This window comes from Hyaena hyaena, unplaced genomic scaffold (genome assembly GCF_003009895.1).
Source record: "Hyaena hyaena isolate Hyena2069 unplaced genomic scaffold, ASM300989v1 scaffold_59, whole genome shotgun sequence".
Lineage (NCBI taxonomy): Eukaryota > Metazoa > Chordata > Mammalia > Carnivora > Hyaenidae > Hyaena > Hyaena hyaena.
Genome location: NW_024080691.1, coordinates 2,066,960 through 2,093,621, shown reverse-complemented (window position 1 = coordinate 2,093,621; position 26,662 = coordinate 2,066,960). Strand labels below are relative to the sequence as shown.

The window sequence follows — 26,662 nt, the reverse complement described above, 5'->3', positions numbered from 1 at the left end:
TAAATATTCCTACAAAATCAACAACATTTGAAGACTCTGAAAGAAGAGGAAAAACAGTAAAGAATAGAAATAAAAGATGAAAAGAAAAATAAAAACTGATTTGTGTCAATTAAATGATGGCAGATTTTGCCTTATTTGGGTTTTTTTTGGATAGTCATTCATTCATTCCCTCAATGAATATGTATTTTGTACTTTATCTTTTTTGTGGGCCCTTCTGGGTACTAGAGTGTGTTGTCTAGGTATGGGGGACACACCAAAATAGTAAGTGTGCAGAGTGGAAAAGAATCAACTAAGTTGCCCTAAAGTCAAGAACACTTCACAGAAGAGGGGACAGTTCATTTGGGATACAGGTTTGACTTTAACTTTAGGAGAAGAGAGATAGTACGCCAGGTAGAACTTCTGAGCACTGTAAAATTCAATTGAGTCTACATTCTATGTTGCTGAAAGTATATGTGTGTGTTGGGGGGCAAAAGGGAGGGCCTTCCCTAAGGCATTTTTACCCAGACTATTCATGGACCTTAGGTTCATAAAAGGATAGCTGGGAATAGCTTGGTCAACTGGACAGATATAACTACAGAAAAGAAAAATCAGGGGGTGCCTGGGTGGCTCAGTCGGTTAAGCATCCGATTTTGGCTCAGGTTATGATCTCATGGTTCGTGGGTTCAAGCCTCGCATCGGGCTCTGTGCTGACAGCTAGCTCAGAGCCTGGAGCCTGTTTCAGATTCTGTGCCTCCCTCTCTCTCTGACCCTCCCCTGATCACGCTCGCTCACTCTCTCTCAGAAATAAATATTTAAAAAAATTTTTTTAAAGAAAAGAAAAATCATTACAAGGTTTGATAAAAATTAAACCTTGAATAAAAACTGAGCCTTACAATTGTAATAATAATGTTTATTATTAAAAGGCATAAAAGCACACTGAAACTAAAATTACTCTCCAACTGGAATTTAAATAAAAACTTGAAAAAAGAAAAAAAATAAAAGGCATATAAATATTTAATGTGCTTTAACTAAAAAGAAAAAAAATCAAGTTGAGTTTAAATAGACATAGTCCCAACTAAAAATCTACATTCCAAAATTGGTAACTACTATAACCATTATTATGCAATAAATACATATATGGAAGTTTCTCAAAAAAAATGAAATGAGAAAGTAATCTATAATGAAGGGATATAAATTAAGTGTTCACAGATATTTTAGTCTCTTCCACCTTTTGTTCTTTTTCTGCTGCTAGTTCTCTTTTTCATCATTTTTAAAGAGATTTCAGATACTCATTCCAATAGTTTCCCTTCAATTTTACTTTACTGATGAAACTGTGCAAATAGTTGTATACAAAATCCCAATATATAAAACACACCAAAGCATAAAGTTCAGGCTCAAAGATGTCAGGGAGATAGAGGTTACTGGAGCACCCTATAGTGGCCTCCACCCACCACGTCTCTGACACAGCTTCCCAAAGAGCCCTAAATTTTCCTCAGTACAGTGTGTAACAGGTCATTCCTTGTTCAAACCTCTCCATTTATAAATGAGTAAGCCGTAGCCTAGAGAGTGAATTTAAGTGAGCTGCTTGAGAAAAACCCACTTCCTGGTATCTCTGCTGAAATTAAATGCTTTCTCTTCCTCAGAAACTCTAATTTAAATTTCAAGGTTAAAAATCATTTCAGTTACAAATTCATGCACTCTCTCTATCCTATTCAAAGTCAATTCATATTGACATAGGTCAATGACCCCAACTTTAATAAGTGTCTACTCACGGTCAGATACTCTGCTAGGAACATGTTATCTGTTTTCATTTAACCACCACCAAAAATCCCCAAATCAAGAAACTGGGTTCAGAGAGGTCCTGTAACCTTCCCAATGTCAGAGCTAGCAGAGTGCAATGCTGATCTATTCTACTCCAAAAGCCAAATCTCAGACTCTTGCATTCTTTCTAATCCAAAACTTTTCTGAATCTTTGCCTACCTTTACACAGGCTCCCAGAAAGATGGAACTGTAAGGGATCCTGTCATTTCACACAGGATGTACTTTTCCATCCAGACTTGTGGAGTGCCTCCGGCTTCAGGCAAACACAAAGGCATCAAGCCTACTTTAAACTCAATCTTCAGAACCACAGAGATGCTAACCCCTAGTCCTATGCCCACCATCAAATCTAGACATAACTCTACAACTTCCTTTACAAGCATGGGTTACATAAATGTTCAGTCTTGTGGAAAACAGGAAAACTTAAAAACCTCTTTTTTAAAAAATTTATTTATTTTTAGAGTGAGGGAGGAGCAGAAAGAGAGAGATGGAGAGAGAGAATCCCAAGCAGGCTCCATGCTGTCAGCACAGTGCCTGATGTGGGGCTCCATCTCAAACCTGAGCTCATGACCTGAGCTGAAATCAAGAATCAGAGGCTTAATGGACTGAGCCACCCAGGTGCCCCAAGGAAAGGTCAACAACTCTCAATGAAAGGGCTACAAAATCAACTTTGAGCTGAGCATGGGAGGACAGACTGGTGTTTTAGGCTGAATACTCAATATTATCTAATAAGATATTGGAAGTGTGTATTTGGGGGTTCCTTTGGGACAGGATGGTTGTCACCACGGAGTAGGAGCCAGAGTTGGCATTAAATCATTTTAATTTGACGTGAAGTCAGGGGAATTTAAATTAGGGCACTTTCTGGGAGCAGGAGTTGAATGACTATCACAGCCAATTACGGGAGAAGCGTGTGTGGAGCCAGGGTTGATAATAAAGCATGGTAACGGGAGGAGAGATTTTAAACAGAACTGGGACTTGGTGCCACCCTCTGGAAACTGTGAGCCGAAGACTGGACAAGTCCTAGACACTAGGGGTCTGAAACTCCGTGTGGGCTCCGGTGCCTCAGCTCGGGTGCGTTAGGCCCGGACTGAGAAGCCCCCGTCTACCCGCCCCGCCCGCCCCGCCTCGCCTTACCTTCTGTTGGAGGTAGTGAACCGTGTACTTCACAGGTACAGCAGGGCGGGCTGTGAAGCTGGCTGACCTGTGCAGGTTGCTGAGAGCCCTCAGGGCCAGCGGTACGGGGATGGCCGCCCGGGCGGTCAGGAAAGCCAAGAGCAGGAGCAGGACCGTGCGGCACCCCATGGCCAGGCTGGCAGCTGCAGGGCGAGTGGGAGCAAGACCGGCAGATGCAGGGAGCTAGAGTCCGAAGCTCCACCCACCGCTGATAGGCTCCTCCCCCGTGAAACCCAAAGCCACTCCGCCCCACAGCAATACCGCCCAAATCTGGTCACCCAAACCACACCGCCCGCGTCCCAGAGGGCGCCGCAACTTTTTAGTTTCCTCTCGTGCATTCCCCCTCTTTGGAGTCCACCTTCATTACGATCACACTCCAAGTCGGCCCTTACCATCCCAGGACCCCCTCCTACCTGACTGCCGGAATCCCATCCTTTCCTTGAGCGCTCCCCAAGCCCACCTTTCCCTGCCATGCCCTGTCTGCCTTAATTCCACTGCCACACCCCTTACCCTCCGCAAACCCCATGTAATGGTGATAATAATAGCTACCATGACAATTTATTGAGCGTTCTTTACATGTCACTATATTACTGGGCATAATGGCACACACATCGACTCATTTAACTCAAACATCGCAGCAATCTCGTGTGTCCTGTATGATTGCTACTCCCATTTACAGATGGAGAAACTGAGACTCCAAGAGGTGTGGGGGACTTGCACTGGGTGACTCAAGAGACAATGGAGCAGAGCTTCGCAGACCGCTCGGTCTGGCTCCTGGCACCCCACTTCCATTATGTTAGCCAACCACCTCCTGTGGTATTCTCTGTTCATGAATCACCCCAAACCTCTATGTTGGCCACATAGCCCATCCCATAACGGGAGTCGCCAGGGCCCAGGTAGCCCCCGAATCCCGCTTGGTCCTGGGCCCTTCTCTCAGAATACGTCCTCTTTCGTCTCCCAGCTCCGGGTAGCCTCCCTTCCGTCTTCACCGCGCCGCCAACCCCTTGGCCCAGCTTCCACTCCTCCTTCCAGTCACCCTGCTGAACCCGGATCGAAGGGGCGCTACCACCCTTTCCTGGGATTCCTACACTAACAGCAAAAGCAAACTTCATAGACTGTGCCACTACCCCACCGGTCAGGGAAGAACATTCGCCAACCCCCACCTCTCTACCCCCACTTTGACGAAAATGGTCGTTCCCAAAATGCTCGCCGAAAGCAGCGTTCAATCTCCACCCTCCGCGGCGCCTTCTTCTGATTGGCTCTGAAGAACCAAGGCCGAGCGTCACTTCCGGCGGAAAAGGGTGCGGGAGATTCGATTGGAAGGCGTTTGGCTTGTCGCTAAGTCCTGGCGGCCTGCGCCACTGAGCGTCGCCCGGGCAGGTCTCGGTTCTCTGTCTCAGGTGAGTAGTTGTGGGGAGAGTCTTGGGGCGCGCAAAGGGCGAGGCTCCTAACGAGGCCCTCAGTGTCGTTATAAATGAGACAGCATTCTGTGTTTTTGTTTTCGGGAGTTAAGTCTTTTCCGTAAACCGGTGGTCATGAGGGTAAAGAGGAAGGTCGGTCATTTAAATTTTAGTGCTGATGATACCGCTCAACGACTGTTTACTCAACATTTACTGTGCCATCGAGCTAGTTACGGGTGAGCGTCCGGAACCGGTAATACGAAATGGAAAAGTACTACTCCAGCTTTGAGGTGCTCAGAGATTATGGATTTAGCAGGCTGCTATGCCGAGGAATACGTGCTGAAAAGGGGTCTTTTCCAAACTGCTTTGACGTCCTGGAGGAAAAAGAGCTTCGCTGCACTGACCAGTGTGCTCAAACCGTAAACTGGAAGTTTTCTAGACTCCTTATATCCAGCCACTCATTACCAGCCTCTTGAATATCTCAAATCCTTACAGTTCTCGCCACTTAAGTCGGTAGCTTCCCAGCAGCTCTTCTTTCAATCATGTTACTTTCCAATCCAGTCTCCACGTTTCCAGGCTAGATATAAATCACAGATCTGGTCAGGGCACTAGCCGTTCCTTGCTTTATTTGCCCTCAGGTTTAAGTCTAAACTCCTTCACATGTTTTACAGGGCCCTTCTTGTCTAGCCTTTGCCTACCTCTCTTTGTTTTTCACCAGTCTAGGTCTAGGCTCCAGTCCTACGAGATGTCTTTTTTGAGTTCCTCAAATGCACCGTCACCTCTCACCTGCAGACATCTTCTAACCCCATCCCCAACGTAGCCAATTCTTGCACCTTCCTTAAGTCTCAGTTTATTAAGTCTTTTCAGTCAGGAAGCCTTTCCTGACCCTGCAAGATTGGTAGTTACTCTGTAGATAGTTTTAAGTGCCTCCCTCTGCCAAGAATTGCTAAGTACTGGGGCGCCTGGGTGGCTTAGTCGGTTAAGCATCCGACTTTCGTTTAGGTCATGATCTCGCAGTTCGTGGGTTCGAGCCCCGCGTCGGGCTCTGTGCTGACTGCCAGCTCAGAGCCTGGAGCCTGTTTCAGTCTGTGACTCCCTCTCTCTCTGACCCTCCCCTGCCCATGCTGTCTCTCTCTCTCTCTCCTAGAAATAAATAAAAAATAAAAAATAAAAGAATTGCTAAGTACTGAGTTTACAATGGTAAACAGGTTAGATTCTTTACCTAATGAAACTTAAACCTTTTATGCATAGAGTTAAGGATAACAGGGGAACCTGTTGGAGTTAGGTTGCTCTGGGAAGGCCTCCCTGAGGTCTGTTGTTGTTGTTGTTGTTGTTGTAATGTTTTATTTATTTTTGAGAGAGAGACAGAGACAGTGTGAGCAGGGGAGAGTCAGAGAGAGAGGGAGTCACAGAATCTGAAGACAGGCTCCAGGCTCTGAGCTGTCAGCACAGAGCCCCACTCAGGGCTCGAACCCACTAACTGAGATCATGACTTGAGCTGAAGTCAGAAGCTGAACCGACTGAGCCACCCAGATGCCCCCCTGAGGTCTTAAAAAACAATTCAGCCAAGCAAATTTATTTGAGGATTGATTTACCTTTATTAAATAATTCAGGCAGCATCTTACCTAGCAAGTAGAAGGCAGCTCTGAAGAGTTGTACAAAATGGAAGGTTTTTATAGGAAGGAGAGTGAGACAAGAAAGTTATTACCAAAAAAAAAAAAAAGGATTGTTCCAGGCAAGATCCCTTTCCCGGGTGGAAGAGCAAGGAGTCTTATACAGATTACCTTTATAGGATGTAGAGAGCCATTGTTGGCACCGATGAGAAAATTTCATTCTGACCAATTAAGACTACATTTTTGGGGGAGGTTGAAACTACCATTAAATTTAGGTATTAAACCCAGGTTTGGGGACTCTGCCTAGATGACTCCATTTGGGGTCTGTGATTTTCTTTTTAACAAAAGAGTTGACACTTTACAAGGCCTAAAAGTTGAGAATGATCCAGCTATGCAATAGAGAAAAGGAAGAACATTCCAGAGTGAATAGATTGTGCAAAGGCCTAGAGGCAGGAAAGAGCTTGGCATTTGAGTGTTCAAGAACCTAAGAAAAGACCAGTGTTGCTGGAATATATTCAGAAAGAACAGGTGATGAGTTTGGAGAGAGGGGCAGGGACCAGATCATGTTGTAAAAAGTTAATGCAGCAGCAGAAGAAGCAGGAGATGGTGGTTTGGGTTAAGGTGGTGGCAGAATATAAGGGAGGGAAAGTAGAAGATGGTTTTTAGATATGGAAATAGATCCAAGGACATACTGATGATAGGTGGGACTTGAAGGAAAAATAAATGAAAGATGACTCCTAGGTATTTGACCTGACTTAAGTAGTTGGAGAGTAGTACCATTTGGTGAGATGGAGAAAATTGTAAGAATGTGATGTCTGTCAGATCGGGTGGTGGCCTCCAGATGTGGGGAGATGATCGCATCAAAGCTGGTGGTGCAGTGCAGGTGGTAAAAAGATTCATCCAAGGCAGAACAAAGGAGATAGAAGTTTATTGAATATACCACAAGGGAGCAGTGGGCAGGACAGCAAAGGAGAGACCATCTGCCTCAAGGCAGGGGGAATTGGGGGGACATTTTTAAAGGGGGAAGATGAGGAGGTATGGCTTCAAATGGAATTCTCCCTTTTTGGTAACTGCCTGGTTGTGAGTAGCCTGTTGGTCTGCTAGGGCCTATGGATATCTTGAGGTGGGTCACTTGCCTGTCTGTGTTTAGCCAGGTGGTCACTGTGGGCTTTTTGACCACGTTCCATTGCTCAAGCCTGTTGTCTAAAAATGGCCTCTACAAAGAAGTTTGAGAGGAAACTAAGAATTCAAGCTTTTTACCTATTGAAACTTGAGATGTCAATGAAATATCAAGAATAATTGGCTCTTTGGTAAGCAGTTGAGATATGGAAGTCTAGAGCTTGTAGAGATTGTATGCATGTACCTTTGTGTCACTTCATTAATAGTTACACATTGTCTTAGTCAATAGTTTATAAATTTCTTGAACACTCTGTGTCCTTCCCTATCTGTAACTCTGTGTCCTTCTCTATCCCTAGAATAGTACTGCATCTATCATAAATTTAGTGGACATACTGTGTTGTACTCATTAAGATTTTCTTGGGTAGTGTTTTGAATTTTTTGTTGTTGCTTTGGGTTTTCTCCTTTATTTTAGGTAAGCTCCACACCCAATGTGGAACTTGAACTCAGGATCCTGAGATGAAAAGTTGCATGCTTGGGGTGCCTGGGTGGCTCAGTCAGTTGACCATCGGCTCAGATCATGATCTCACAGTTTGTGAATTCAAGCCCTGAATCTAGCTCGCTGCTGTCAGCACAGAGCCTGCTTCACATCCTGTCTCCCTCTCTCTCTGCCCTTCTCCCACTCAAGCGTGTTATCAAAAATAAATAAACGTTTAAAAAAAAAAAAAAAAAGTTACACGCTCTACAGACTGAGCCAGCCAGCCTGGCTCTACCTGCCTCTTGGGTAGAATTTTAAAAGTATTTTTCACTGGGATTCCTGAGTGGCTCAGTCAGGTAAGTGGACAGTTCTTGATCTCACATTCCTGAGTTCGAGCCCCACATCAGGCTTTGTACGGACAGCTTGGAGTCTGCTTGGCACTCTCTCTCTCTCTAAATAAATAAATAAATGAAAAAACAATTATACAAATATTTTTCACCAATATTTCTCCAAACAAAAGAGGTTTTATTTCTTTGTTTTAACTTTCAGTCTCTTGCCTTCTCTTATCCCTTTCTAGAATTTTCCCGTTACTGTCAATAAATCATTGCTCAAGGACTTGTTGTGACTACTTTTAGAGATATTAGACAAAGAATGCACCCGTGGGCATGAATATTAGATAGTTTTAAGTAAACAACTCAAAATAGCCACCCTTCCCATAGCTGAGACCTCTTGGCCTGTATAATATGAAACAGGAAATCTGAGAGCAGTAAAGTGACAGATTTTCTTGCAAAGCAAAAACAGTTTTGGGAGTTTGAAGTCTGCCCCAAGATGGGCCTCTTTGACAGGAAGATTATTTTGAGTTAAAAAGCAGTCAAAATCCAGCAGTTTCAGGGGCAGCTTTTTACTTTGCCTACGCACTTCTTAGTTCAGGATGACATATACAGTATACCTCGTTTTGCTTGACTGTCTTTGGAATTTCCAGGGCTGTGTGGATTCCTGTATGTATGCCTGTATTAAATTTGATTTTCTTGTTAATCAGTCTCATGTCAATTTGATTCTTAGTCTAGGTAAAAGGACCTTGAATGAGACAGGAATGTGTCCCCAGCAATGTTGAACACTTAATTAAATTTTTCTCCAAGATCTAACATTTAATAAAAATTACTCTGGGGCGCCTGGGTGACTCAGTCAATTAAGCATCTGACTTCGGCTAAGGTCATGATCTGGAGGTTTGTGAGTTTGAGCCCTGCTTTGGGCTTCTCTCTCAGTGCAGAGCCCACCTCAGATCCTCTGTCTCCCTCTCTCTCTGCACCTACCCCACTTGTGTGTTCTCTCTCTCAAAAATAAGTAAACATGTAAAATATATATGTATTCTAGATTTTCTAGTCTAGCCCAAAGGAGAAAAAAACTATGTCAATGTGTGTATATGAATGGGCATGGTTTTTCATATTAAGCTGCCTTCTAGGAAATTGATAGTGAAGGATGTAAGCTGAAAATTCCCCAGATAATAGATTAGAGCAAAGATTTACAAAGTAATCTGAAAAATACTTTAATGCTCTCAGGCTTTACGATTTAACTATAACCACGTTCATCACAAGTGTTGTTCACTGTCAGATGGCCTCAGTGGCTGGCCAGTGATTTTCAAGTCTGGGCAACATAATCTGAGAATTTGTCAGACATACAAATTCTCTGGTCGTCCTCCCAGATTTACTGAGTCAAACTCAAAATGGGCCCAGAAGTCCATTTTATTAGTCCCTCCAGGTGATTTTGATGCACACTAAAGTTTGAGAACCACCTGACTAGTTTGAAAATGGATGGTAATCAATGAGTTATGTATCTGGGCCCTTTGTCAAAACCATCTCTCATGTGAAAAAGATGCATCAGCTGTATTACTCTGATTCCATTAAAATATTTGATTCACCGAATGCCCCTTCTTCAAGCAACATTCTCTTAATTTGGCTTAACATAGTTATACCCAAAAGAAAAAGATGTGTCCCCTGTGATTATAATTTTTCATGGAAAATTAGCAAAGCACATTTGAATATGGTTTATATCTGTATAGAGAGAGCATGTGCACACACGAGGGCTAGGGGCAGAGAGAGGGAGAAAGAGGGGATCCAAGCAGGCTCTGAGCTGCCATCACAGAGCCCAACTCAGAGCTTAAGGCAGCAAACCATGAGATCATGACCTGAGTTGAAACCAAGAGTCAGACTCTCAGTGGATGAGCCACCCAGGCGCCCCTCCTTGTTTCTGCTTTTATGTGTGAGAGATTGAGAAGACCCAAGATTTTCTTTGTATGTTATTGCTAAGTTCCCTACCTAGTGGTTTTTTATATTTATTGTATTTTAAGTATAAATGTAATGTATTTTCAAAATACTTTAAACATATAAAGAAAATAAAAATCACCTTAAGTCTGACAATTCTGAAAGTACTTTTTCTTTTTTTTAAGTTTATTTATTTTGAGAGAGAGAGTGTGAGGGTCTGCATAAGTGGGGGAGGGGCTAGTGAGAATCCCAAGCAGGCTCCACACTGTCAGAGCCCAGTGTGGGGCTTGATTCAGCTAACCGTGATGTCATGACCCGAGCCAAACTCAAGAGTCAGCCACTTAACTGACTGATGCACCCAGGTGCCTCCAAAATACTTTTCAAAGATTATGTATTTGCCTATTTTCTTTTCAACCCACTACAACAAGCTAAGACTAAAAAAGTCTCCTTGTTATATTTTCTCATAGCATTATGTACTCTCTTTTTAAAAGAGGAAGCATGCAAGCAGGGGAGAGATGCGGAGGGAGGGAGAGAGAGAGAGAATGAATCCCAAGCAGGCTCCACATTCAGTGAGGAGGACAATGTAGGGCTTGAACCTACAATCCTGGAATCATGACCTGAACTGACATCAAGAGTCAGACACTTAACCAAGTGACCCAGGTGTCCCTAATTTCTTTTATAGAGTTTGCCTTGTTAAAATTCAGTTAAAATTTTTATGTGATTATTGTCTATTTTCCCCATCACTTATATTATCCCCAGTACCTGGTATTTAGCAGCTGCACATTAAAAAAAAAAGTTGCGTTGAAATATGGTTTTCTGGCTGTGCTGGAGCTGAAAGAAATGTAACGCTGTATCACCATCCTTCCCAGTACAATCAAGAAGAAAGATAATACCAAAAGTAAGAGGCACTGCATATGAAATTGTTCCCAAGTCTATCATAAGGTTTCATAACTTTAGTATATATTTATTCCTGATGCCTCATTCAGTTCTCCATCTAACATGAATTTACTGCACTACAAGTCAAACTGTAGAGAGATTAAAAAAAAAAATTAGATAATAAGTGTCCTGAAGGAAATACTATAAAAACAGCAAAAAGAAATAACTAACGGTGACTGCCTGAAAGGATCTTACTGCATTTTTGTCCACCAGACAATTAATGAGAAGCCTTTTTGCCATTTCTGAAGTTTACCAGGTGAAACATAAATATTTAAAAATAGTTTAATGACCTTTTTCATTTTGTTCTAAATTTTGCAGTAATTTGTAAATACTGTAGTTTTTTGGACATTTATTTGATCCAGTAGAAGGCAATACCCTTAAGTAAAGACAATTTAATCAACTTTACTTTTAAAATATAGCAGTTAGTGATTGCAGTTAATTTAGGAATTGCTCCCAAATTTTTCTGCTTGTGTTTATCATTTGTTGATGAGCTGTCTGTCCAATTAGTAAACATCTTTTCATGTTTTCCCTACAACAGCACAGTGTCCTAGTTATCTTTTAAGGTTTAATCCATTTCCAGTTTGAATTTGTTAACATTTATCTAAGAATATGATTTGATGAATGCCCATATAGTTGTGGTACAATTTTTTTTGGTGAGAGAACCTTTTTTCTTTTTTTTTTTTTTTTTTAAAGTTTATTTATTTTGAGAGAGAGCAAGCAGGAGCAGGGGAGGGGCAGAGGGAGAGAGAGACAAAATCCCAAGGAGGGCCAGCACTTTTAGCACAGAGCCCATTGTGGGGCCTGAACTTATGAACTGTGAGATCATGACCTGAGCTGAAGTTGGACACTTCACCAACTGAGCCATCTAGAGGCCCCAGAGAATCTTTTTTTTTACGTCTAGTATTAAAAGAGCGAGATTGAGTGGGGGGGTGGGGGGGGGAGAGAGAAAATCTTAAGCAAGCCCCACATCCACTGCAGAGCTTGATCTTACCATGAGATAATGACCTGAACCAAAATCAAGAGTCAGACACTTAATCGACTGAGCCACCCAAGTGCCCCTAAAATTCTATTTTAGAGCCCTAAAGGAAATAGTTTCTGCTCATATTTTGACCACAACTAAGGGGAACAATGGAAATGAGTATATAACGTGGATTATTAAATAAGTTTTAAGTAAGATATGTGAAACTACTCTGTGCACTCTAATGTATATTCAAGTATAAGATTATTTTATGATTTGGTAAAATTGTGTATTTAGTGGTATATGGTAAAATTGGCTTAGGAAGAGGAAAGCTAAAATCAGGAAGAAAGTTAACAGCTGAAGGGAAGATTGACAGTTTTTGAGCTTCCCTGGGGATATAATGAGATGGTCCCTCTAAGATCTTACACTGGCTTCCAGCAAAAAAACATTAAACAGGTAAATGTACTATGATGTGATTGATACATGGAAAATTAAAAAGTATGGTCTTTAACCTGGGAAAGCTTTCTAAAGAAGAAGGCCCCTGAGGAGACTCTTAAAGAAAATAAGCATTAGCCAGGAAAATGAAAGAACATTTTAGACAGAAGAATGAAAAGAAGCAAAGGCAGAAAAATGTAAAACATATTGTAATAGGAGAGTGTTGGGGGGTTGGTAGGAGAACAGGGAGTTGTTCTCTTTAGCATAGATTACTAACACATAAAGAATGAGAGAGAGAATCAAGAGAAAAGGTATTAGGGAGAATAAATGGAAATGATTAGAGTAGACAAAGAAAATAAATGGTAGGACTATAGAAGTACTGTAGTATAAGATGTAGAAAAAAGAAACGCCATCATCTTTTTGTTAGAAGAGGAAGTTTTTTATAATTTTTAAGTTTATTTGGGAGACAGAGGAGCAAAGAGAGAATCCCAAGCAGGCTCTGTGCTGACAGAGCTGTGCTGACATGGAGTTCTATCCCACTAATCTGAGTGGAAATCAATAGTCAGAAGCTTAACCAACTCAAGACACCCAGGTGCCCTAGAGGAAGGCTTTTTAAATGAAAAGGGAAATTCTGTTATGTTGCATAAACCTACTCTGACATGAAATTTTTTCTTAAATTGCAAAATTCTGCTTATAGTTTTCTATTCAGTGAATATTGATTAAGAGCATAATACGTTGTGAGCACTGTAGATATATAGTAGAACACAAGATAGACTACATCCCTTTCTTCAAGGAACTTTCAGACTAGTGGGGGTAAAACAAACAAAAATAAGTAAGATGATGTACTCATTTTCGTGGCTGGGTATGTCACAAGCAGCATTAGTACAATGAAGGAACAAAATGGGTGATGTCACAGAAGCTAAGAGGAAAGCTGGTGAGTCTACTTGAGATAATTTGGGGCTCCCTCGGGGGTAACAAGAGTTACAGATTACTCTTGTCAGAAGTTTCTGGGAAGAGAAATGGTTCAGTGTGTTTGAGGCACAGAAAGGAGGCTAGCATGGACTGAAGCGAAGAGATAAAGGGGGAATGTGGTACATGGTGAGGTCAAGGAGGTAGGGCTAGATGACCAAGAGCTTCATGGGCCAGTGTAAGGAACTGAGGCTTCATTCTTAAATAGCATTTGAAGCAAGTAAGAGACATTTTTCAGAAGGGAGCTGTGCCCCACTTTCTCTCCCATAGCTCACAGATAGGTGTACCACCAAGTTACACTTTACCCCAAACTGGATTTTAGAAATGTAGAGGGAAGATGCGTTTGCTGACCTACATTCTCTCATTTGTTGTGTTGGAAAGGAACTTGAGGTTAGCAGCACTAATTCAGTATTCTGTGATCTTTCTGCCTTCCCCTTGTAGCCCATTTACCTACTCTACTTTGTCCTTAGAGATTGCCATGTGACCTAAGATGACAACCAAATCTGGGACTGTACATATCTGCCTGTGGTAAAACCTTACTACTCACATATCCTAAGGGTCCCAAAACAAGGATTAACAACAAAGAATTAGCATTAGATTTTTTTCTTTTTTCTGTGCTCCCTTTAATAACATAGGTCAGTGATTTATATAAATCCCTTTATGTTTCATCTTTTTATTTTTAAGTAGGCTCCATGCCCAATATTGGGCTCTAACTCACAACACTGAGATCAAGACTTGCATGCTCTACTGACTGAGCCAGCCAGATGCCCCCATATGCTTCATTGTTACAGTTTTTCATCTTACTGCCTAGGAGGCAAGATTTTATTTTCACAGAAATATTTTGATTGATAGAATCGGTATCACTTTAGATCTTACTTCCATAGTCACCACATACTCATGTTTATGATCATCCTTATGAAGAGCTATATCTAAAAGATTCTATTATAATTTTTAAACTAACTTCCACTTTGTTTGAATTTGCTGATGCCAGTCACAGAAACAGTTCCACCCATTTTAAGAAATTGAAACCTTTTGCCTTATGTTTACAAGTGAAAATTTATTGATGCAGCTCTATCTTAAACATGCTGTGAATAAGCTAATCAGTTTTAAAAAAAATTTTTTAAGTTTATTTATTTTGAGAGAGAGAGAATTGCAAGCAGGCTCTGTGCTGTCAGTGTGGAGCCAGACACAGGGCTTGATCCCATGAACTGCGAGATCCTGATTTCAGCCAATATCAGGAGTTGGTTGCTCAACCCACTGAGCCACGCAGGTGTCCCAAGCTAATCAATTTTTAAAATTTTGATAAACCAACATTTGAATTTTAAAAAAGAGGGGACTGTTGATATTTTGCTGTTTTACTTCTCTGAGTGTTTATATAAAGCTCTTAAAACACTTTGTACTCTCTTTTGACCATGTAACATTTTTATTTTTCTGTTTGCAGAATCAGAATTAGCTTTTTTTTTTTCCCCATTAGGCTGTGTAAAATATATACACTGAAATCTAGTAAGGTGATTTTTTTTTTTTTGAGCCAAAAAGAACCATTTACCAATTTAGGTTCCTTAAAAGAATCATATAAGTTTATTTAAGCTCCTTCCTATTAATGGAAGAAACAAGTTCTTATAGCTCTTTTAAAGATGTGAAAAGGGCTAAATGATATCTTTCCTGATTCCTGGGATGCAGCATTTATTAAAAAACAGAATATTTGTTTGAGCTACTCAGTTTTAAATCTTGTTTTCTTACCATTAATAGTTGTAATTAGGCAGAAATATAAAATGAGTTTTCTAATACATTGGCACTTACCACAAAAGCCATCTATTCGCTTTACAGTGGAGGCTAAGTTGTTTTCCTAAGAGATGAATTATGTACCTACAGTTTAAGATTTGCTATTCATCCATGGCTATTTTGTTTTGCAGGCCACGGTAAGAACACATGAATAGAGGGAAAAGATTTCTTCTTGCCTCAGTTCTTGCTCTCCAGAATTCCAGTTTTATCTATCCATCATGTCAGAAGTGCTTCTCTCGAATAATCCTGGTCTCCAAAAGGTAAAAATAAAGCCTGTGGGTGCACCTGGGTCGTTCAGTCGGTTAAGCGTCTGGCTCTTGATTTTGTCTCAGATAATGATCTCACAGTTCATGAGTTCGACCCCTGTGTCAGGCTCTTGTCCTGACAGTGCGGAGCTTGCTTGGGATCCTGTCTTTCCCTCTCTGTCTCTCTGCCCCTCCCCTTCTCCCGCTCTCTCTCTCAGAATAAATTAACAAACTTAAAAAAAAAGTAAAGCCTGTAAGCATGAGAGAGAAAATACATGTGTACACTATAGATTTTTTACAGCTCTAGGACAAGTAAAGATTAAATTCATCATACCAGAAATCATCTCAAGAGTGGAAAGGAAACTGTAACTGTGCTAGAGCATTTACAGAAAGGACTTGATGAACCAGCACTATAGGTGAGAAGGAGACATGTGATCTGTTAAGGGATCCAGCGCATCAGCCTTTAGGCTGGAGAGCAGGGCAGCAGAAGAGGGAGAGCTACCAAGCTCAGATCTCTCTCAGGCTAGGTGGAGCAGTTTGTGTGTGCTTCTGTCTTTTCTGACCTCAAAGCCATGAACAAGACTCAAGCTACTATTCCTTCCTCATGGGCTGATTCTGAGGATGGTCTCTAAGTGTCCTTGGAAGCTTTGGTTCCATGCAAACCAGGTGGTGCCTGATCATCTCCAGATCCTAGGCCCTGTATAGAGACATGTACAAGAAGAGCCATGGGAGGAGAAGGCACCTCTGGGAGCAGCCCAGGAGGCACCAAGCATCCAACTCCAGTCTGAATCTCAGCCTAAGAGACAGTCTAAGGAGACCCAGCGCCATTGCGAAACTCAGGAGACCCAGCCTTTCCCAGAGAGTGAAGATGACGCAGAGTTCAGGGATAAAGGATCACTGCCACAACCACTTGTTACTAAAGTAGAATCACAGGTATTCTCAGAAAAACTCACCACTGGTACCTCTACTTTTGAAGCTACATCTAAAGTTGAGGGCACTTTAGAGCAGCAACAGAGAAATCCCAAGTGAAGAGAATGAGGCGGTCCCCTGTCCAGGAGAAATGTTTCAGGCACATGATTTTCACCCACAAGAAAACTCCCACAGGGAAGACCATAAATGTAGTGAATGTGGTAAAGTCTTCATTTATAACTCATACCTTATAATCCACTAGAGAATTCATTCTGGAGAAAAATGCTGTAAGTGTAGTGACTGTGGGAAAACCTTCCATCAGAAGTCAAACCTCATTCAACATCAGAATTCATACAAGAGGAAACCCTACAAATGTAATGAGTGTAGGAAGTCCTTCAGGTGGAGGGCTCATCTTGTTTGACGTTACAGGATTTATTCGTGGGAGATGTCCTATGAGTTTAATGATGTAGGAAGACCTCAGTCAGAGCTCATATCTAAGTCAGCATCAGAGAATTCACAGTGGAAAGAAACCTTTTTTTTTCTTTTTTAATATTTATGTATTTATTTTTGAGAGGTGGAGTGCAGAGAATCTGAAGCAGGCTCTGTGCTGACCGCAGACAGCCTGATGTGGGGCTTGAACTCAGGAACTGGGAGATCATGACCCAAAGTCGGACACTCAACCGACTGAGCCACCCAGGCGCCCCACCAAGAAACCTTTTTTTATGTAAAGAATGTGAGAAAGCTTATAGACGGAGCTCAGAGCTCTTTAGTCATCAGAGAATTCATTCCAGAGAAGAGCCTGCCCAATGTATTAAAGGTGAAAATGCCTACAGACAGAATTATACTTTGTTTAATAAGTTGTAGGACTATGGAGTGCCTGGTGGTTCAGTCAGTTGAGTGTCTGACTCTTGATCTCAACTTAGGTCACCATCTCACAGTTCTTGAGATCAAGCCTTGCATCAGGCTCTGAGCTGACAGCTGCCCCTCCGCCACTTACTTGCACTTATTCTCTCCCTCAAAATAAGTAAATAAACATTTTTTAAAAAGTGACAGGACTCAATTACATAAAAGTTAGTTATAATAAGTTCTTTAAAAAAAAAAAATCACCGTATCAGGACATAAGATTTTCTTGGATTGGTTCTTCTGTAAATCCAGAATAGACTTGTCATCTTCTAGTGTTAGAAGGAGGTTTCAAGTTATCTCTGAGTCTTTGCTAAGTACCTACTTTAGAGGAGAAAAATAACTTCTTGAGAGTATATCTCAATCCTGATGAAAATTTTGTCCACTTCTGGGATATCCCTAGAAATAGGGTTTTTTTTTCTTTGTTTGCTTATTGTTTATTTTTACATTATACCTAGATTTTTTTTTTAAAATAAATTCCTTAAGGATAGAGACTGTTAGAATTCTCTGTACCTTTCAGCAGCTTGAATGGTGCTTGACACATAATACTTGATTATGGTACTGAGACACAGGCCTGTTCTACCTGAGAGTCTAAGATTCTTTGATTTTTAAAGTACAGGTGAGGATTAGGGTTGGTGTTTTTTAAGAACACTTACTTTCCTCATAGAGGACATAATAGTAAGTACTTAGTAGTATGTAAGTAAAAATAGTATGCCAGCAATATTCTTTCCTTTTTTTAAAAATTTTTTTAATGTTTATTTATTTTTGAGAATGTGAGGAAGGGAAGGGCAGAGATAGAGGGAGACTCAGACGCTGAAGCAGGCTCCAGGCTCTGCTGTCAACACAGAGCGCGTCGTGGGGCTCAAACCGACAATCCATATGATCACGATCTGAGCCGAAGTTGGATGCTCATGCTCAAGCGACTGAGTGAACAAACAGACTGAGCGCCCCCCTCCCAGCAATATTCTAAATAGTCTGTCTAGTTACCATTCAATAGGGAAGGATTAGCAGTTCCTAAACTCAGAACAACCTCACTTGTGTTATTCATCATTAAATCCTCAGCATCCAGCCCAAGGTCTAGTTCACAGAAAAAGCACAAAAATGTTTGTTGAATGAATGAATGACAATATGATAGTTTCTATAAGTATACTTTACATATTGCAATATGTTATGGTGATTTAAAAGCATAATTCTCTGGAGCCAAACTGCCTGCCTTTTAGGGAGCCAAACTCCCAACCCAGCCACTTGAAACTGTAGCCTTGGGCAAGTCACTTGAATTATCTGTGCCTCAAAATGGGGAAGGTAATATCTGCCTCATTGGGTTGTTATAAAGGATGTAATGAATAAATATACCTGAAATGCTTATTTGTGTGATTCATAATCAGTAATCTATACATGTGAAATATTTTTAAAGCTGGTTTTTGGGTTTTTGGTTTTTTGTTTTTGTTTTTGTTTTTTTACCAAGTCATTTCTTTTAAAGATAATCTGCCTCAGGGCACCTAAGTGGCTTAGTTGATGTTAGGTCAGCTCATGGTCTCACAGTTCACAAGTTTGAGCCCCCTGGTGGTCTATGTGCTGACAGCTTGGAGCCTGGAGCCTGCTTCCAATTCTGCATATCCCCCTTTCTCTGATGCTCTCCTGCTCGCACTCTGTGTCTCAAAAATACATAAACAGTAACAAAAAAAATTTTTTTAAGATAACCTGCCTCAAAAAATTAAGTTGAACAATAGTGCCATTGTTGCCTCATGAGTCTGGTAATAATAAAAAATAACATTAACAAATGTTTACCATATGTGTAAGTCCTATGCTAGGAGCTTTGTAAGCATTATATTTTTTAATACAACAGGCCTATGAGGTGATGCTATTATTAATGCCAGCCTTCAGAGAAGAAAATTAAAGCTTAGAAAGTTAAATAACTTGCCCCAAATAATACAGCTAGCTAGTTAGTGGCAGAAACATATTCAAGACTAAATAGTCTGGCTGCTGGCTACACTTTATAATTACCATATTGCCTTCCAGTTAGCCGTGGAATTTGTATCCAGAGTGACATCACTGCCCTCTCTTCCAGAGTTTAAGATGCCCTGGGTAAGGGAGCTCTGACTAAACCGTTTAGGTATATAAAACCCACAGCAATTGGTCCTTGCATATAGAACTATAGTCCACAGAAATATAACCTATTCTCTCTATATATTATATTGACATTACATAAAATATATATCCCTGTGATTTCCAGTGTGTATCTTCTGCTGTTACTTCTGCTTCCCTTTTTTCTTACTTGGAGTCATTTGGAAGCCAACACAGGAAACAGAAATTCCTCACTCTGTTGGGGCACCCGGATGGCTGAGTTGGTTGGGCATCCAACTCTTGATTTCAGCCCAGGTCATGTTCCCAGGGTCATGAAATCCAGTCCCGTGATTGGCTCCACACTGAGCATGGAGCCTGCTTAAGATTCTTTCTTTCTAGGGGCTCCTGGGTGGCTCAGTCAGTCAATTAAGCATCTGACTTCAGCTCAGGTCATTATCTCGCAGTTTGTGGGTTCGAGCCCCATGTCGGGCTCTTTGCCAGCTGCTCAGATTCTGTGTCTCCCTCTTTCTCTGCTCCTCCCCTGCTTATGTTCTGTCTCTGTCTCAAAAATAAATAAACATTAAAAAACAAAAATTCTCTCTTTCTCTTCCTATGTCCCTATCCCCCACTCACACGGTCTCTCTCCCTCTTAAAGAGAGAGAGAGAAAGAAAAAAAAATCTCTGACTCATTTGCTAAGAGTTTTACATTAGGTCCAAATGCATTAATACATAAGGATAAAGTTAGATGAATGGATTGACACAGAGCCATTTTCAGTGTGGAAAAAAAAAAAATAATTAACACACATCTAGTGATTAAGAATCCGTAACTTCTTATACAAAGGATTAACCTTTGTTGGAATAGTCACCTTGTGAACTATGGATTTTAAGCTCCCTCTAGTGGCTATCTGGCAACAATCAAAATTATGCAACCATCTCTAACATTATTTTCTGTTTTCATTTTACCACTCATTTTGAAGCCAAATCATTAGAGACATGAAGGAAAAATAAAGTCCTAGGATTAACCATCACCATAAGATGTATTAGGGAGTTATTTTGCTAAATTTAAGAACCTAAAGATGGCTATCAGAGTTGTAAGACCTTGCAAACAACTCGAAAGGAGGGAAACACTAAAGTAGACAGTATCACAGTATTTAATATAATTAGGAGGAGGAAGCAGACTGATAGTTATTAATTTGGCAAGATCTGCACTAGATCCTTTCTTTACTTTCTTTTCTTATATTTTGTCTCATTTTATTCCTTAACCCCATTTATTACAGATTAGAAGATCAAGGTTTAAGGGATTTAGTAACTATCCCAAGACCTGACTGCTAGTACATACAGTAGAGTTACAGCTGACCACAGAACTAGGTACTTTGTATATGAAGATTTTTTAATTATTTCAAGATTATTCTCTTCACAGATACTGTTTTCTTATAAAAGATAGACATTAAACATCAGGTATTCTGTTGGTGTGGTGTTCACTTCATTAACGTTTACTTTGCCTCCCAATTCTGGACTATTATATGCCTCTATTTGTTAATGATAATTTACCCAATAAGAACATCTCTGTTCCTTCCTTCCTCCTTTCCCTCTCACTCTCTCTCCCCCTCCCTCTTTTTCCCCTCCTTCTCTCAGTTTTTCTTCAGTGTTCTATCAATTTGGTGCTACTTAATTTAAATCAGTAAAAATAGTTGTTATGAATAGAGATTCAAAAGATGTTGATCTGAAATTGTTTAAGGATATAAGTAATATAAGTACATTTGTACACAAAATATTATTTTTTTAATCTTTTCCAGATTTGTTTCTCATAGTATAAAAAAAAATAGTGAACATCTTTATCCTTTTTTTCCCCCCTCCGCTCTTTCAGGTTTAATTGTCCAAAATGTGGCTCTACTGGTAAAGCTGAAAATGCCAGTTACAGATATAAACTTTCCTTAAAAGTTGCAGAATCAAGCAAATTGTTTGGCATTACTGTATTTGGAAGCTGTTTAGATGCATTTTTTGGTCTTACAGCCACTGCTTTGCACAGGTAAGAATATTTAAAGTATTTGTTTTCCTAGCTACTCATTTAGTATATCAGTAGAATTTGAAGATACATGTTTTTAAGATAATATGCATTTAGTTAAAATATGATCACTTGACCTCAGATCATCATTTCCTTTAAAAGATAATCAGAGAAAAAGGTATTTATTTTATGATTACACATTGTGATACTAAACCAGGCTCCTTTTAGTTAGGCCATCTGAGTTGTAATTAAAATATTAATTTACAGTAGTCCAATCCAGATTAGAGAAATACAGAATCAGAAAGTAAAATTGTTTCAAACCATTTCAAACTGCAGAAGTGGCTAAAATCCCTTTAGATAAAAGATGCTATTGAGGGAATATTTGCATATCAGAGGTGGAAATGTTGTTGCTCTCATTTGCCTCACATCTTCATCTGCATAGTTTGACCTAATAAGCTATCCTGAGATGTCTGAATGATATATATATAAGCAATTAAAGCTTTTTCTTCCCTTCAGTCTTCTACCCTCTTCCCCTAATCCTTGAGAGAAGAAATCTCGATTTCCTTATAGTTGAGAGCAAACTGGATTGCCAGGGAAGAGAAGAGCCTTGCCTCTGCTTTGAGGACAAGGGCTAGAGATTCCATCACTACTCCTACAGCCACTTTTGGAATAAACATTGGACCTGATTACTAGGAAGGCATCTACTTTATAATACACTTAATCATTTTTTACTTTCTAGGCTATGGGACACTAGAGAGGGAGCAAAATGCCTTGCTTTTTAAAGACACTTTTTTTCCCTCTATGTAACTCAAAAGGTTACACTGCATTTTCAAACTAATTGTTTGTATTTTCTTTATGGCAAATTAAAATTTCAAAGCTTTTCTCATATGTTTTTAATTTTGTTTCCAATCAAGGTACATTCAGGATTGTAATGAAATTTCAGAAACACTGGACAGTGAAGCAATTCAGAACCTATTAACTAAAGCAGTTGAAGTTTGCTTTGTTGGACAAAGCTTTATTTTTGGAGTGACGGTAATTGAAACTAGCTTTTTTTTTTTTAGTATTCTGTTAACATTTCCATTGTAATAAAATGACTTGAATTTTCCCAATAATTTTTAGGAGTCATAAATGTGAGGGTCTGTAACATTTTAAATGTATAAAAATACGTTATACATGATCTGTTAAACAACAGTGCGACAACTTCCTTTTTCAAAAGTAAGAAGAGACCAGTTTAGAGCTTTCAGAGCTTTAAAAATCTAAATTTATTAAAATCAGAATAGATAATTTTGTTCTGCTATTCGATGTTTATTTCATCTCCAAATTTTGCTTAAATTTTGTAGTAAAATTTTTATCAGCTCTTTAGCTTTTTGATGATATCATCTGTAAAAGGAGGAGGGAACAAACATGGAAAGCAAAGCGTCTGAGTATTGGTTACTTTAATAGGAGTAAGGGGGAAGGATGGCCTTAAATAATTATAAAAGTGACGTAGGAGTTACAAGAATATACTGACTCTGAAGGAATAATTGTTTCTCTCTCATCTGTGCTAAAGGAAACAAATGGAAATTTTACCCACACTGGGAAAGGGCTTCACAAGTGGGAATAGAACATTCCACACAAGTGGGAATAGAACATTCCACAGCTGAACAGTGAGCAAAACCCAAAGTAACAGTAAATCAGGAGCTACAGAGCTTTTTTCCTGTTAGAGTCTTAGATGGTTCTTGTTCTTTTTCTTATTTTTTTATTCAAGTTTACCTTGAGTTGGGAGACATGTGAGTGGGGGAGGGGCACAGAGAGAGAATCCCAAGCAGGCTCTGCCTTGTCAGTGCAGAAATGAATGGGGTTCACATTCACGAACGGAGAGATCGTTACCTGAACCAAAGTCAAGAGTTAGGCACTTAACCAACTGAGCCACCCAAGCGCCTCTCTTCTCCTCCTCCTCCTCTTCCTCCTCCTCCTCCTCTTCCTCCTCCTCCTCCTCCTCCTCTTCCTCTTCCTCCTCCTCCTCCTTCTCTTCCTCCTCCTCCTCCTCCTCTTTCTCTTTGTCCTTCTCCTGCATCTCCTTCTCCATTTCCATTTCCATCTCCTCCTCCTCTTCCTCTCCTCCTTCCTCCTCCTTCCTCTTCTTTTTTAATGAGTGAGAACATTTCCTTAAACATTCAAAGTTTATGGACACTAATGAGAAATATAATAGTAGGTACTATTTACTGAGCACCTACTATTTGGTAAGCACTATAGTTTTCCATGTGTTATTGATAATACAATAGTCCTGCATATTTACCCTTATTTTATACATGAGAAAACTAAGGTCCAGAGAAGTTAAATAATTTGTCCTAAGCCCCAACACTAGTAAATGTTAGAGCCAGTCCCTTTACTCCAAGGTCTGTTTCAATTACTTATGCTACTCTGCCTGTAACACTACAGAAATTGAAACTATAGGAGTAGGGAGTGTGATTGTGTCTGTTTTAATCGATTAAGTCCCCGTTTCACCTTTGAGTCAAAGGAAAAAAATGTGTATTCTCATTTAAATTCATTTACTTCTTTGACAGAATTTTGGAAACCAACGTGGACAAGGTTCAGATTCCAATAACTTCTTAAAACAACATACTGACGGCGCGAGAGAGGTTAGAGCGCTAGTAGCTTGCCAGATTGTTCTACCAGACCCAGGTGTTGCAGGCTTCACTGTCCTTGACTACTTCCATCAGTTTTTACAGCTTTCTGATTTCAGGAAACTTCATGATGGCTCCCAGGCACCAAATAGCCCCTTACTTGCTTTAGAACACACAAATAGTGATCTCAGCAGCATATGTGGCTCCGACAGCACTTCTGGTTTCTTCAAGTCCCATGGCAGAGATAATTTTTCAAGATTCTGGCAGGCATCACTTGAACTCACTTACACTCTTTCACACCTAACAGGTGATGATTTTTCAGCTTCAGAACAAAGCCAGGCTATTGGTACTCTTCACCAGAACAGAAAGTGCATCTCTTTTTCAGAGGCCACTGGTTCCCATAGCTGCCATGATGCCTTTCAGGGTTCTTGGAGCCTTGTTTCATACATGGATAAAAAGAGTACAGCACAGAAGTTGGGTGAAGAATTTGGCTTGCAAGCTTATCAGCCCAGTGTATCCCATAACAGTCATGAAATCGGAATTACTGACTCTAATTTTTTCCCTTTAAAAATGCAAGAGCTCCTGGAGTCAAATAATAAAAAATCCTTCCACAGCACAGTGGAAATTAAAAATCAGTATTCCCAGCAGGAGCTAACATGTCACCAGTATCATGATGTAGATAACTCCCCTAGCCTTCAGAAGAGATCTACATGTTGTACACCTTCATCACTCAGACTCAAAGAAATAGCTAGTGGTTTCCAGGACTGTGACACTGAGATTTGGGATGATCTGCCATTCTCTGAAAGCCTGAACGCGTTCCTGGCAGTTATCGAAAGTGAAACTGCTGTACCACAGACAGATGCCAGTAATAGGAAATGTCCTCTAGATAATGACACCGATAGATTACATGCAGACCACGTCAGGTTATCTGTGGCTTCCCAGAGAACTACTGGAGCCTTGCATACACCACCTATAGCTTTAAGATCATCACAAGCAATAGTCAAAGCAAGCTGTAGCAAAGATAACTTCCTTTCCAACTGTGAAGCAAATCCAAGTCCTAGTGTTCAAAAGGAGTCACAGTCAAATAACACAGCAGAGGTTGTCTCTATAAATAGTAATGGACATGATATTTCTGAATATTTTCCACCAAATGCTTATCTGACAGCTCTGTTTCCATCTTCAAAAGGTTTACGAACAACAGTTACTCTGAAGTCTACCAGAATTCCACTACACAGGGCTGAAATTTCACTTTTGTGCACTACTTCAGAGAGTGACCATTCTTGTCTCAGTAGCAAATACTTCAATAGATGTGGAGAAAAATCACTTTTAGAAATGAGTGAGAAGTTGGTAGCTTTGGATTCTAGGAGAGATCATGACGTTGCTGACCTTTGTAACTTAGAAAATAAACAACATTGTAGGTGCCCAAAGAACCAAGATGACAGCTTTACAATTTGCAGGAAGCTTACATATCCTTTAGAAGCTCTTGGCTGTAGTCCAAATACAAGTACAAATGCACTGAAAGAAATGCCTTGTGGACATTTCAGTAATAACTTAACACAGAACTATTCTACTGGTCATGAAGGTACCTACGATGCTTCTGCTGATCTCTTTGATGATAGCGCTAAAGAAATGGACATTACAACAGAAATTACCAAAAAATCACAGCACATTTTGGTACAGTGGGGAAAATCTTTGGCAGAAAGTCATCATATAGACTCTGATTTTCTGCTGAGGTCAGTTCCTGAGAATTCCAGCAAGTTTTCACAAAAATTGTCTTTCCAAAGTATGTCTGCCTCTCTGTGTCCAAGAACATGCTCTTCTCCACCTCATTGTCAGTCAGATTCAGAATATGATTTTGGAGATAGCCCAGACTTTGTTCCGTGTTCACAGTCAACACCAGTTGCAGGATTCCACCAAACAAGAATTAATGGGATGAGAGGAGCTTTCAAAAACTTACCTGCCCTTTATTTGGATCTTGATGCTAACTATAAAAAAAGAAAGATTTCCTCTGAAAATGATGCACAGCAAGCCACCCCTAGCTGTCCAAACAATGTAAGGACACCCAGCCAGAAATCCAGAAGTCCTATTTTATCTGGTATTCCACAACCGGATGTTTTCAACAATAGTCCTATTGCAGACTGTCTTGAAACTGACGATGAATGGGTCCCTCCTACCACTAAAAAAGTGTTCCCTTCAGAAATGCTTGGATTCCAAGCCATGAGTCTAAGGAAATACTCTGCTGTCTTTGATTCTCCTGATCAGAAAGAGTTACCAAGAAAGAAACCGAAGTGTGTCAAACGAAGAACTGAAAAATGTTTAATTAAAAAGGAGTTAAAGAGTATGTTTGCAGCAGGAGTAACAAAACAGAAAACTCTTAAGTATAACAGTACAAGTTCAGGCTGGCTTTCCAAAGAGTCCGTTTTGGGACTTGATTCTTGTTCAGAAGTCAAATGTTGCCTTCAATTTTCAGAAAATTGGCCACCTTCTGTGCCTGCGACTAAAAGTAGTTGGTCTCCTGAATTATTTTCATAAGTCACCCGGACCTAATTGCTAAACTTTTAAAAGTAAGTCTGTTTGGAAACTTTTGCCACCCATGGTATGGAAAGCAATCTTACCATTTTGAAAACTTGAACAGAAGCAAACAGAAAATAGGTATCATTATGCTTTTTAAAACATAAAGCTATTGTTTGGACACCTGGATAGCACAGTCAGTTAAACATCTGACTATCTTGATTTCCACTCAGGTCATGGTCTCACATTTTGTGAGTTCCAGCCCCACACTGGGCTCTCTGCTGAAGGTGCAGAGCCTGCTTGGGATTCACTGTCTCCCTCTCTCCCTATCCTTCCTGTGCGCACACATGCTCTCTTTGTCAAAAATAAATAAATAAACTAAAAAAACCCAACAAACATAAAGTCATTGTTTTTGCCAGCATACATTTGTTCAAACACTTTGGCACTTTATCTTACATTGTTGATTGTTCTTTAGTAATACTGTTAGTTTTCCTTGTTAAAAGT

The 26,662-nt window shown here is 40.2% G+C and overlaps 2 protein-coding genes across 3 annotated transcripts in view; one reads left to right on the top strand and one right to left on the bottom strand.

Moving 5' to 3' along the window:
• Positions 1-4,222, bottom strand: part of LOC120231622 (prolylcarboxypeptidase) — a 72,409-nt gene extending 68,187 nt beyond the window's left edge. The window contains exons 1-2 of the mRNA XM_039231794.1: positions 4,134-4,222; positions 2,932-3,113 (exon numbers count right to left, since the gene is read on the bottom strand). Of these exons, the coding sequence (XP_039087725.1) occupies positions 2,932-3,099 (168 nt within the window). The 5' untranslated portion in view covers positions 3,100-3,113; positions 4,134-4,222. The remainder of the gene's footprint in view (positions 1-2,931; positions 3,114-4,133) is intronic.
• Positions 4,223-4,297: 75 nt separating this feature from the next.
• DDIAS (DNA damage induced apoptosis suppressor) lies at positions 4,298-26,427 on the top strand. 2 transcript variants are annotated; one of them, XM_039231792.1, is made up of 5 exons: positions 4,298-4,370; positions 15,050-15,178; positions 20,904-21,065; positions 21,956-22,073; positions 23,588-26,427. In XM_039231792.1, exons 2-5 carry the CDS (start codon positions 15,066-15,068, stop codon positions 26,177-26,179), a joined length of 2,985 nt encoding a protein of 994 aa, XP_039087723.1. In that variant the 5' UTR covers positions 4,298-4,370; positions 15,050-15,065; the 3' UTR covers positions 26,180-26,427. The 2 variants fall into 2 exon arrangements, with proteins under 2 accessions (XP_039087723.1, XP_039087724.1); XM_039231793.1 differs by lacking the exon at positions 4,298-4,370 and adding an exon at positions 13,643-13,664.
• Positions 26,428-26,662: the final 235 nt, after the last annotated feature.